This window comes from Dipodomys ordii, unplaced genomic scaffold (assembly GCF_000151885.1).
Source record: "Dipodomys ordii isolate 6190 unplaced genomic scaffold, Dord_2.0 Scaffold14, whole genome shotgun sequence".
Lineage (NCBI taxonomy): Eukaryota > Metazoa > Chordata > Mammalia > Rodentia > Heteromyidae > Dipodomys > Dipodomys ordii.
This window is the reverse complement of record NW_012267230.1, coordinates 16,116,762-16,127,394: the sequence shown is the minus strand read 5'-3', so window position 1 is coordinate 16,127,394 and position 10,633 is coordinate 16,116,762. Positions and strand designations below refer to the sequence as shown.

General features: G+C 66.5%; 3 protein-coding genes across 3 annotated transcripts in view; 2 read left to right on the top strand and 1 right to left on the bottom strand.

Moving 5' to 3' along the window:
• Positions 1-3: 3 nt before the first annotated feature.
• Metrn (meteorin, glial cell differentiation regulator) lies at positions 4-1,797 on the top strand (the record flags this gene model as incomplete). The annotated part of the gene is made up of 3 exons (XM_013011286.1): positions 4-145; positions 1,216-1,275; positions 1,354-1,797. Coding segments are annotated over 3 exons (510 nt in total), but the record flags the coding sequence as incomplete, so codon positions are not given.
• A 3,958-nt stretch (positions 1,798-5,755) lies between these two features.
• Fam173a (family with sequence similarity 173, member A) lies at positions 5,756-7,065 on the top strand. The gene is made up of 5 exons (XM_013011449.1): positions 5,756-6,116; positions 6,205-6,309; positions 6,407-6,547; positions 6,633-6,683; positions 6,814-7,065. The coding sequence occupies exons 1-5, from the start codon at positions 5,955-5,957 to the stop codon at positions 7,063-7,065; spliced, it is 711 nt and encodes a 236-aa protein (XP_012866903.1). The 5' UTR covers positions 5,756-5,954.
• An 82-nt stretch (positions 7,066-7,147) lies between these two features.
• Positions 7,148-10,633, bottom strand: part of Ccdc78 (coiled-coil domain containing 78) — a 19,325-nt gene continuing 15,839 nt past the window's right edge. Inside the window, exons 4-15 of the mRNA XM_013011285.1 lie at positions 9,799-9,974; positions 9,629-9,715; positions 9,315-9,500; positions 9,031-9,098; positions 8,839-8,917; positions 8,634-8,759; positions 8,362-8,537; positions 8,192-8,294; positions 8,003-8,079; positions 7,534-7,600; positions 7,363-7,463; positions 7,148-7,284 (exon numbers count right to left, since the gene is read on the bottom strand). Of these exons, the coding sequence (XP_012866739.1) occupies positions 7,170-7,284; positions 7,363-7,463; positions 7,534-7,600; positions 8,003-8,079; positions 8,192-8,294; positions 8,362-8,537; positions 8,634-8,759; positions 8,839-8,917; positions 9,031-9,098; positions 9,315-9,500; positions 9,629-9,715; positions 9,799-9,974 (1,361 nt within the window). The 3' untranslated portion in view covers positions 7,148-7,169. The remainder of the gene's footprint in view (positions 7,285-7,362; positions 7,464-7,533; positions 7,601-8,002; positions 8,080-8,191; positions 8,295-8,361; positions 8,538-8,633; positions 8,760-8,838; positions 8,918-9,030; positions 9,099-9,314; positions 9,501-9,628; positions 9,716-9,798; positions 9,975-10,633) is intronic.

Genomic DNA, 10,633 nt, shown 5'->3' with positions numbered 1-10,633 from the left:
TGGGGCCCCGGCCAGCGCCGGGACCTCTTCCTGCAGGCCACGCCTCACCCGGACATCAGCCGCCGCGTGGCCGCCTTCCGCTTCGAGCTTCGCGCAGACAAGCATCCGGAGCTACCTCCGCGGGCCCAGGGCCTCGGCGTGGACGGTGAGCGCCGGGCTGACCCTGACCGGGGCCTTGTGTGCACGGGTGTGTGCACGTGCCTCTGTGGGGTGCCTGTGTGCATGTGCGTGTGTGCATCTGTGCACAGGTGCGTGCCTGTGTGTGTGTGCACGGGTGGGTGCTTGCGTGTGTGCGCGTGTGCATCTGCACGAGTGTGTGCCTGTGTGCATGCATGTGTGGGTGTGCACGTGGGACAAAATGACTGAACTAGAGGAGACGGGCCTCGACACTCTGAGGCCTGGAGGCCTATCTGGTCAGTGCCATGCTGGACCAGGAACGCAGCTCACACCAGGCCAGAGGGTGGCGGCTGGGGTCCCCTTTCCCTTTTCCCTCCTCCCCAGAATTCATCTTAGAGAAGAGCAGGCATGGGGACAAACGTGGCAAATGTAGAAAGGTAGGCCCGGCAGGGCAGCCTGGGGGCTGTGGTCTCAGAAGGGTTGGGGGAAGGGAGGGAGGTGCAGAATCAGAGCTGTGGCTGGAGCTGTCCAGGGCTCCCTGGCCTAGCGGTGCCCTCACTCCCCTCCCCCAGCCCAGCCAACAAAAGTCCAGTGTGCCTCATCACCATGGAGACCAGGAGCAGCCGGCCCCCCTGCAGGGCAGCAGGCCCAGCTCTTGGCTCTCCTGAATCTCCCAGCCTGACCCTGCCGGAGATGGGACCGTCCCTGTGCTACCTCTAGCTGGGGACCCTAGAACCAGGGCCAGCCAGACCCCCCCACCCCCACCCCCTGCCCGGCTGTTGTTCTATGGTCCAGGAGGCAGTTCAGGAAGGCCGCAGCACTGGAGTGCGGTTGTAAGCTGGGCATGCGAGAGTGCAGCGCGGCACTCCAGCTCCAAACAGGCAGCCCCGAGTCGGTGCCTGCCAGGGCCCCGACCCACGCGGCCATGCACACATGTGGTGCAGCCCTTTGGTTGCCAGGGCCCCGACCCACACGGCCATGCACACATGCGGTGCAGCCCTTCGGTTTCCATTGCTCCTTGGGGCTCCTGCTGAGAGGAGCGGTGGGCAGGCTCCTGGGTGAGTCAGAGGCGTGCTGACGTGCTGCCCTGCTCGACAGGTGTCTGCAGACCCTGCAGCGACGCTGAGCTCCTCCTGGCGGCATGCACCAGCGACTTCCGTGAGTGTCCCCTGAGCGAGGGAGCCCGGGGCCCACTCCCCCTCCCGGCCTCACCCTTGCCGCCGCTCCTCCCTGCAGTGATCAATGGGACCATCCACGGGGTCACCCACGACTCGGAGTCTCAGGAGTCCATCATCACCGTGGTGCCCACGCGTGTTCTCCGCCCGATGCTGCCAGTGGGCGGCGCCGAGGGCCCGGGGCAAGCCTCCATCCACACCCCCCTGCAGTGCGGTGTCCGCCCGGGCCCAGGCACCTTCCTCTTCATGGGCTGGCGCCACTTTGGCCAGGCCTGGCTGGGCTGTGCCCCCCGCTCCCAGGAGTTCAGACGTGCCTACGCTGCTGCCCATGCTGCCCACACCCACCCCTGCGAGGTGAAACTGGACTGAGAGGACTGGGGAACGCCAGTGGGACCTTCCTGGGCGAGGGGGCATGAGGGTGGGGGGCTGGAGGTCCCCAGACGGCATCGCAGGACCGCTGACAGGCGTCCTGAGCTGACAGGCGGCACCAATAAGAACATTGCTCATACTGGCTGCCGCAGACCTGGTCTCTTGGGTCAAGCCCAGGCTTGGACTGGGCTCCCTGCATTGACTTCTCTCTGCTGTCCCTCCCATGCTCCCTAGCCTGACCTCTGCTCTGGCCGGCTCCCGTTGGCATCCCTGTCTTAGGTCTTTCTGGGGCTCAGAGTGGGAGTGGAAAAGGTGCCTGGGGTGGCTGTGGTCCCTCACCGGGCCCCGGCGAGGGGCAGCGGACACCTCAGACCCCGAGCTGGCCTTGGCAGGGGAGGGGACGCACTCCAGCAGGGTGCGTTTCCTCTGTGGTCATCGTGAGCCCCGGTGCCATCATCGGGCAGGTCTCACCCTTGGGGAAGAACGGGCCCCTCTGTCCGGAGGCCCTTCGGACGTGCCAGGCATGCAGACGCAGCCAGGCGCCGCGGGTGTGGGAGCTCCACTGTGGGTCCTGCTCGGCTGCGTCCGGCAGGAGGGGTGCACAATGGGATCTCTAAGGACCGTTTCCCGCCACTGGCCCCATTGTCACTGTCCCTGCCTTTCTCCTGGGCCTCCTGGCCACATAAAGAGCCGGTGGGGCTCTGCCAGACACACTGAAGGCCTGGTGGGCTCGCATTGAGGCCTCAGCTCCGGTGCCGGGGATCCCGGGCTGCCCCGGCAACGGCTGACTGGTTTCCTTCCTTCCTTCCTTCCTTCCTTATTTTTCCCTACCCCAACCCCCAAATACTGGGGTTAAACTCAGGACCTCATGCTTTTGCTAGGCAGGTGCTTCACTATTTAAGCCATGCTCCTAGGAGGCCAGGCTTTCCCCCTTCCCCGACCACCAAGAGAACAAATGGGGGTGGAAGCCCTGTCAGGATGGGTGGAAGCCTCATCTTTCAGGCCAGGACAAGCTGGGAGAGGACAAGGCTGTGCACAAGGACCACACACAGGGCCCATGCTCCAAACCCAGCTGATGATGCCTGGCGGTGCTGTGTCCTGAGCCAGCACCTATACCCTGAGCCAGCAACTACACACTCTACACCCTGAGCCGGCACCTACACCCTACATCCTAAGCCTACACCCTACACCCCAGCCAGCACCTACACCCCGAGCCAGCATCCTACACCCCACACCCTGAGCCAGCACCCTACACCCCACACCCTGAGCCAGCACCTACACCCCACACCCTGAGCCAACACCTACACCCCGCACCCTGAGCCGGCACCTACATCCCATACCCTGAGCCAACACCTACACCCCACACCCTGAGCCGGCACCTACACCCCACACCCTGAGCCGGCACCTACACCCCACACCCTGAGCCAGCACACCCCACACCCTGAGCCGGCACCTACACCCCGAGCCGGCACCCTACACCCCGAGCCGGCACCCTATACCCTGAACTGGCACCCTATGCCAAGCCGGCACCCTACACCCCGAGCCAGCACCCTATGCCCTGAGCCAGCACCTACACCCCGAGCCGGCACCCTATGCCCTGAGCTAGTACCCTATGCCAAGCCGGCACCTACACCCCGAGCCGGCACCCTATGCCCTGAGCTAGTACCCTATGCCAAGCCGGCACCCTATGCCAAGCCGGCACCCTATGCCAAGCCGGCACTCTGCGCCCTGAGCCGGCACCCTAAGCCAAGCCGGCACCCTGCGCCCTGAGCCGGCACCCTATGCCAAGCCGGCACCTTGCACCCTGAGCCGGCACCCTATGCCAAGCCGGCACTCTGCGCCCTGAGCCGGCACCCTATGCCAAGCTGGCACCCTATGCTAAGCCGGCACCCTGTGCCCTGAGCCGGCACCCTATGCCAAGCCGGCACCCTGCACCCTGAGCCGGCACCCTATGCCAAGCCGGCACCCTGCGCCGGCACCCTATGCCAAGCTGGCACCCTATGCTAAGCCGGCACCCTGTGCCCTGAGCCGGCACCCTATGCCAAGCCGGCACCCTGCACCCTGAGCCGGCACCCTATGCCAAGCCGGCACCCTGCGCCCTGAGCCGGTGCTCTTGGTCACTCTAGTGGCTGTCCTGAAATGCCCATGGCACAGGCTGCCAGGAGGGAAGAGGCATTCACTTTCACTTGGCTTGTGTCCCCTAGGCCGGGCTGACGAGGCTGAGTGGGGACGGACGGTTTCTTCCCCGGTGGCTCCTTGCTTCCATGCATCAGCTAAACTTCCAACCATTGGAGGCTGTGTGCTCCGGCTCAGACCTTCACTTTTTTTGGGGGGGGGTCTGGTCTTGGGGCCTGAACTCTGGGCCTGGGCGCTGTCCCCCAGCTCTTCAGCTCAAGGCTAGTGCTCTACCACTTGAGCCACAGCACCACTTCCGGCTTTTTTCTTTTTGCTTATGTGGTGCTGAGGACTCGAACCCAGGGCCTCAGGCATGCAAGGCAAGCGCTCTACCACTGAGCCACCTTCCCACCACCCCTTCACTTTTTTTTTTTTTTGTCAGTCCTGGGTCTTGAACTCGGCCTTGGCACTGTCCCTTAGCTGCTTTTGCTAAGGGCTAGTGCTTGATCACTTGAGCCACAGCGCCACTTCCAGCTTTTTCTGTGTATGTGGTACGGAGGAATCAAACCCAGGGCTTCATGCATGCTAGGTGAGCACTCTACCACATTCTCAACTCCTCTTACTTTTTCACCCCCAGCCCGGATCATATCTTGGATGCCAGGCCCTTGCATCCCGGCTCTAGCACCCTGTACCCCAGCATCAGCAGGAATAGACAGCCCTGTGTGTCTCCACTCCTCAGTTACCTTGGGGAGATGGCCCAGACAGGTCTCCCAGGCCTTGCCCCCAGGGCTGAGCAGCACCCTCCCCTTTGGCACCTGCCCGGATCCTCTAGCCAGCTCCCCACAACCTACCTAAGAGCGGTCCCCACTGCCTGGCCTCCACACTGCATGGCGCTGGCTGAGCTCCAGCCCCAGACCACCCATACACAACAGGCTGGGCTGCTGAACGTGCTCTGCGCACTTGCTCCGGGAAGGGCCGGAACCCCAATGCATGGCCTTCCAGAGACAGCTCCTGCTTTCCGCCAGTGCTCAGGGCAGGTTGACAGCAGGACCAAGAGAACCCCGTGTACCCCCAGAACATGGCCAGACGGGGGGGCGTGGGAGGCGATGGCCAGACGGGGGGGGCGTGGGCGGTGAGGCAGCCAGGGTAAGTGTGGGCGAGCGTGTGGTCTGGAGCTAAGGGAGGCGGGCCGGGGGCCTCTTGTGGGCCAGCTGAACCTGTCACGGGGTGCAGACATGCCTGTGCCCTTGGTCTGACGTTGCTGAGCGTCTCAGGTGCTCTGGGCACTGGGAGTCCTGAGACCAGGTGTGTGTAAGCACTCCTGTCTGGAGTTTGGTGACGCCCTGCCCGGGGAAGGGGTCAGCTACAGCCCCGAGGAGGCTGGACACCGAGCTGGGAGGGCAGGGCGCCTCCTTCCTAGCAAATGAAGGCCTGCCGGTTAGACTGGTTAGACTGGGACCAGTGTGCCAGCACCAGCGGGGGCCTTGCTCCGGGGAGGCGTGGTGATCGTGGGCACCAGCGGGCCGCAGGGGATGAGGCCAGAGCTGGGGACACAGACAAGCCAGACCTCAGCGGCGTGAGTAGTCAGCCCAGCCTGGCCCAGGGCTTTGCCCAGAGCGACCCTTCCCTTTTGTTCTCCTTGGTTGTTGTGCTGTTTTACCCCCCCCCCACACACACACGTTCGGCCAGCTGCCAGCGGCCAAGCCCACATCCGGAAGCTTCTCCCTCCAGAGCCAACATCTGTCTCTCCCCATCATCCCTCCCATGACCCCCACCGGCTCCCAGGCATCCACTCCCCCTAATTGTCCTGGGGGGGGGTGGGGGAGAGGGACTGCAGGGAGTCTCTGTGGACCTGCCCTGGGCTTGGCTAGCTTTCCAGGAAGTCCTGGCTGGTGAGCCCTGGGGACAGCGGTCACATGGGTCCATAAGCCTGAGGACAGCGGTCACATGGGGTGCGGGGCAGTCGCACCAGCTTGGCCGCTGCCCGGCCCTGCCTGAGCCTACCCCCTGCCCCCCCTTTCTGGCTCCAGAGGCCGGCATCCGGACACAGCGGTCAGGCCGGACAAACCCCGAGCAGGGCACAGCCCGCCGCCGGCCGCCTGCCAGAGCCACGACCCGGAACCCCGGTGAGAGGCGGCCCGGCCCCTTCCGGCCCTCCCAGGCCTCCGGCCCGCAGCCATGGAGCACGAAGACCCGGCTGAGGCATTCCTGGGGCCGCGCGCCAGGCGGCTGCGGGTGGTGGAGCTGCTGCAGCTGGCAGCGGGCTCGGGGCTGGCGGCCTACGCCGTGTGGGCGCTGCTGCTGCAGCCCGGCTTCCGCGGGGTGCCGCTGCGGCTGCAGGTGCGGGGCGCGGGGGGGTGCGGGGGGCCGGGCCGGACGAGCCCCCCAGCCTCCCGCCGCCCGTCCCAGCGCCGCACCTCCTCTCCAGGTGCCCTACGTGGGTGCGAGTGCGCGGCAGGTGGAGCACGTGTTGCTGCTGCTGCGAGGCCGCCCCGGGAAGACGGTGGACCTGGGCTCTGGGGACGGCAGGATTGTAAGTGTGTGTGTGTGCGTGCGTGTGCACACGTGTGCTCATCCCTGTGTCCCACAGCCCCCTCCCCTGCACCAGCTCACACTCGCGACTCCCGCAGGTGCTGGCGGCACACCGGTGCGGGCTCCGGCCGGCCGTGGGCTATGAGCTGAACCCGTGGCTGGTGCGGCTCGCACGCCTGCACGCGTGGAGGGCCGGCTGCGCAGGCCGCGTCCACTACTACCGCCAGGATCTCTGGAAGGTAACCTGGGGAGCCCTGGGACCCCAGGCCTCCGCTGCCCTCCCCGCACGCCCCTAGCCCTCATCTCTGCTCGGGTCTTGTGCAGGTGAGCCTGAAGGACTGCTACAACGTGTCTGTGTTCCTGGCCCCCAGCGTGGTAGGTCGGGGGTTTGCTGCTCTGCTGGGAGGTTGGGCCGTGTTTGGCGTTGGCTGGCCTGGGGCCTGGGCCCGGGTGCTGGGCCCGGGTGCTGGGCCCGCTGACGGCCAACCCCTGCTCTTTCCCGCAGCTGCCCCTGCTGGAGGACAAGCTTCGGGCAGAGCTGCCCCCTGGGGCTCGCGTGGTAGCTGGGCGCTTCCCGCTCCCTACTTGGCAGCCTGTGGCCGTGGCGGGAGAGGGCCAGGACTGCGTCTGGGCCTACGACATCCCTGGCGCTGGGTTTGCTGTGTCCTCCTCGGGAGTACCCAGCAAGGCCACCCCAGGGTTGGGCTCTCCCCCAGTCCCCGGGACCCCCACCATACAGGCTGGCTGGACACAATAAAGACTCCGCAGCTCCCGCCCCAACTCTTGTTTGGCAGAGAAGGGCTGATTTCCCGGGGTGGGGGTTGGGGAGGCTCCTCCACGCCGGCTGCCCTCGGAGACCGGCTAGCGGGTGCTGCGTGTGCTCGGGTGCCGGGGCCTGGCTGGAGGTGGGGCCTCTCCATTCCGGAGGTCCTCAGAACCCACCAGCGTCCGCAGTCTCAGGATCTCCTGCTTATACCTTGGAGGAGAGGCTGGGTGAAGTCACTTGCTTGGTGGTGGGCTTTCTTCCCTCTTCCGGGGGTCACGCCTGGCCCACCTGCCTAGGTGCTGGTCTACGTACTCCTGTAACTCAGCAAGCTGCTCTTCCGCCACCGTGGCCCGGACCAGCAGCTGGGCCTGCTGACGCTCCAGCTCCGCCTGGCAGCAAAGCACACCCTGAGCCAGGGCATGGGGTGTGGCGGGGCCCCTGCCCGGCCTTGCCTACTACCTGGGTGTTCCTGGAGAAGTCCCGGAGCTTCTGGTGGATCTCGGCCCAGGACACAGTGGCCAGGCCCCTGGCAGGGGGACAAAAGGGCGGTCTCCGCGGGGGGTCCTACCCAGGCCCATTGGGTTCTTGTTTCCCCAAACCCTAGGAGGTGTTTCCTCACGAGCCCTGCTCACGGGCAGCCGGGAAGGGGAAGGTCTGAGCCAAGGGCCTGCCTGGTCACAGGCGGTGGGCGCCCACTCTGACCTCGGGCGGGCTCTCTCTGACCTCCTTCTAGCAGGCCCCTCTTCTTTGTCTGTAAGCTGCTCAGCGGGAGCAGCTACTCCACTATTCCTGTGGTTAGTGTCTCCCAGACACCCCAGGAGATGCCAGGGCAGGGGTAGCAGGAATAAATGAAGGCCGGGCGGCTGCAGGGTTCTGTGCTCTGCCCCTTCCTCCATTCTGCCTCCTGTCCCCACCCCGCCCCACTCACAGCGGCCGTGACGTCCCCTGGGAGCCTTCACCAGGTCCTTTCTCTGGGCACAGAAGTGAGCCCCCGAGGCTGCGGCACTGTAAGACAGGATAAGGACCCCTCCGCTGGCCGTGCAGAGGCCCTGGGGCTTTGCCGAGCCCTGGGCAGCGCTGGGCAGCGGGGAGAGGGTCCTGGGCTTGCTTGTCTCACCTTATCGTCCCTTGGGTGGCCAGGCTCGGCCGCACAGGTGGCCCCGGGGGTCTCCAGTGCCTTGCTGGGGTCCGTCGGTGCCTGGGGCCGTTCCTGCTGCACACTAAGCCGCACTCCAGGTCACGTGGGGCTCACCCCACCCCATGAACCCGAGCTGGGGTGGGGCCTACCTGCAAGTGGTCAGCAGCAACTCGTGCCTACGACTTAAGTCTGCCAGGCGCTTGCGATAGGTCCGGGCGGCCTGTGCCAGCTGCTGCTCACGGCTGCGGTGCGCTGCCCTGATGTCCTCCAGAGTGGCTTCCAGGAATGTCCGCAGGGAAGCCTGGCCCGTACCCCTGGCCTGTTCCTGGGGGGATGGGGCGGAGCTTACTTGGGCCCCGCCCGCGGTGGTGCCCAGCGGCCAGGGCTCAGCATCTGCCGGGACCTCAGGAGGGCTGCTCACCACCGCCTGCTGCGTACAGTGCTGCAGCCGTGCGGCATACTCCTCCATCAGTCTCTTCAGCTGCAGCTGCAGCCGGGCGTTGTCAGCCTCGGCCTGGCGGAGCTGGGCCTGGCAGGTGGACAGTACCTGGGAAGACGGGATCCTTTGCTGCATTTCTAGGCCGTCCTCTGGACCTCTTACGTGTGTACGGCAGGCTGGGCCTCACCATAGCTTGTGCGGCCAGTTGCTGCCCGGCCGCCCTGGCTTCTTCTTGGGTTCCCTGCAGCTGCCGGTCCAGGGCTGCCCTGCTGACAGCGTGGGGCTCAGTCAGGCCAGGGTGAGGGGTCAGCACGGCCGCGCTGGACGCCGACTGCGGTCCTGCTGGGCCCTCCCGGTCCAGGATGGGGGGGTTGCTCACACTCGTTCCCGCAGGGCCTGCTGTGCCCGGGTCCCATCTTCCCGCAGGTGTCCCCCGACTCCTGGCGGCTGTACGGTACACAGAGCTGGTTGTTCAGACCCAACCCCCAGCGGCCCCCAGGAGCGAAGCCCTGCGTTAGGGGCTGTGTGGTCCCGTTGCTCCCCAGTTTGACTTGCTCTTGCTCAGAAGCCAGGTGTCCCTGGGCTGCATCCCCAGGGGAGAACAGACGGGACTGAGGCTCGGGTGAGCAAGCTTCCACCTTGCCACGCACCCGTGGAACTCACCGGCACCCCGCACCCAGCCCTCCACGTGCTCACGGTGACCTGGGGTCTCTGGTGCTCCTGAGTTCTGTGGCTGAACTCCTGTGCCGGTATTGGGCAGCACCCCTGGTGAGAGTCTGCTGGGGCTCTGTGGCTGGCGTGATCTCGGTATAGCTCCAGCTCCAGCACCCGACGCTCCAGCCGCAGGACCTGGAGGCAACAGGGCAGCTGCCTGCTGGACCGCCCAGCGTGGGCAAGCATGTATCTGGGCACAGACACGGCCACACAGCTCACAAGGGACAGGCCGAGGCCCCCTGGTGCCTGGCGGAGGCGCTCACCTCCCTCTGCAGCTGGAAGACTTCAGCCTCGTGCTGCTCCTGCAGGCGGTGGGTGGTGATCTGAAGGTCAACCAACTCCTTGGAGATCTGCGGGTGCCAGGTTGAAAGGCGCCGCCTCTGGGCCCCGTGGCTGCCCTCCCCAACTGTGAGCTCCGGGGTTCCCCACCCACCTGCAGCCGCTGCTGCTCACTCAGCTCCGTCTGCAGGCTGCCGGCCCATGCTGGGGTGTCCCCAGGCTCTCCCAGCAACCAGCTGTCAGCCCCTGGCACCTGGGGAGGCCACAGCACCCCAGGCCCCGGTGGGTCTGAGGCCTGGGCTCTGGACACCCAGCCAAGGCGGCCCTTCCCTGGCCAGGAGAGGATTGGGGGCCTGCACACCCCCCTGGCCTCTGAGGGAAAGGGCCAGACCCAGGGTGGTGTTGGGGAGACTCACTTTCTCCATGGCTCTAGGTGGCTCCTCTCCTAGGCCCAGGGCGGCCGGGCCTCCTGCCGGGTGGTGGCTGTTGACTGGCCTGGTTGCCAAGGCCTCTGTTGGTCTTCGGGCCTACCCGCCCCGCCCAGGAGGCCCCGGCTGGCCCTGGCCGGACAGCGGCTGGGGGGGAGCATTCTGGGTGGAGTCCCTGTGTGAAGGCCCTCCCTGCTGGCTGCCTTGTGGGGGGGGGCGGGGGAGGAGGGGGGAGGGTAGGTGGGGGGGAGGGAGGGCAGAGGTGGAAAGCGAGGGGCACAGAAACGCCCAGCTGCGAGACGTCCTGCCCCACCCGCCTGCGGACCCAACGCGGCGGGGTCCACGCACGGCCAGCCGCCCTCCGTGCCCTGTGCCCCTGGGCCAGGTCACCCACTCCTGGTCGCCTTCTGTGCACCCGGCGCCGACGATCTCCCCGCACCCAACCTGAGAACGGGGTGTGGACGGCGGGGCGGGGCTCCGGGCATCGCTGGTGCAGGGGGCGGGGCTCCGGGAGAGGAGGCGGGGCTCTGGGAGTCCCAGGTGCAGGGGCGGGGCTCTGGG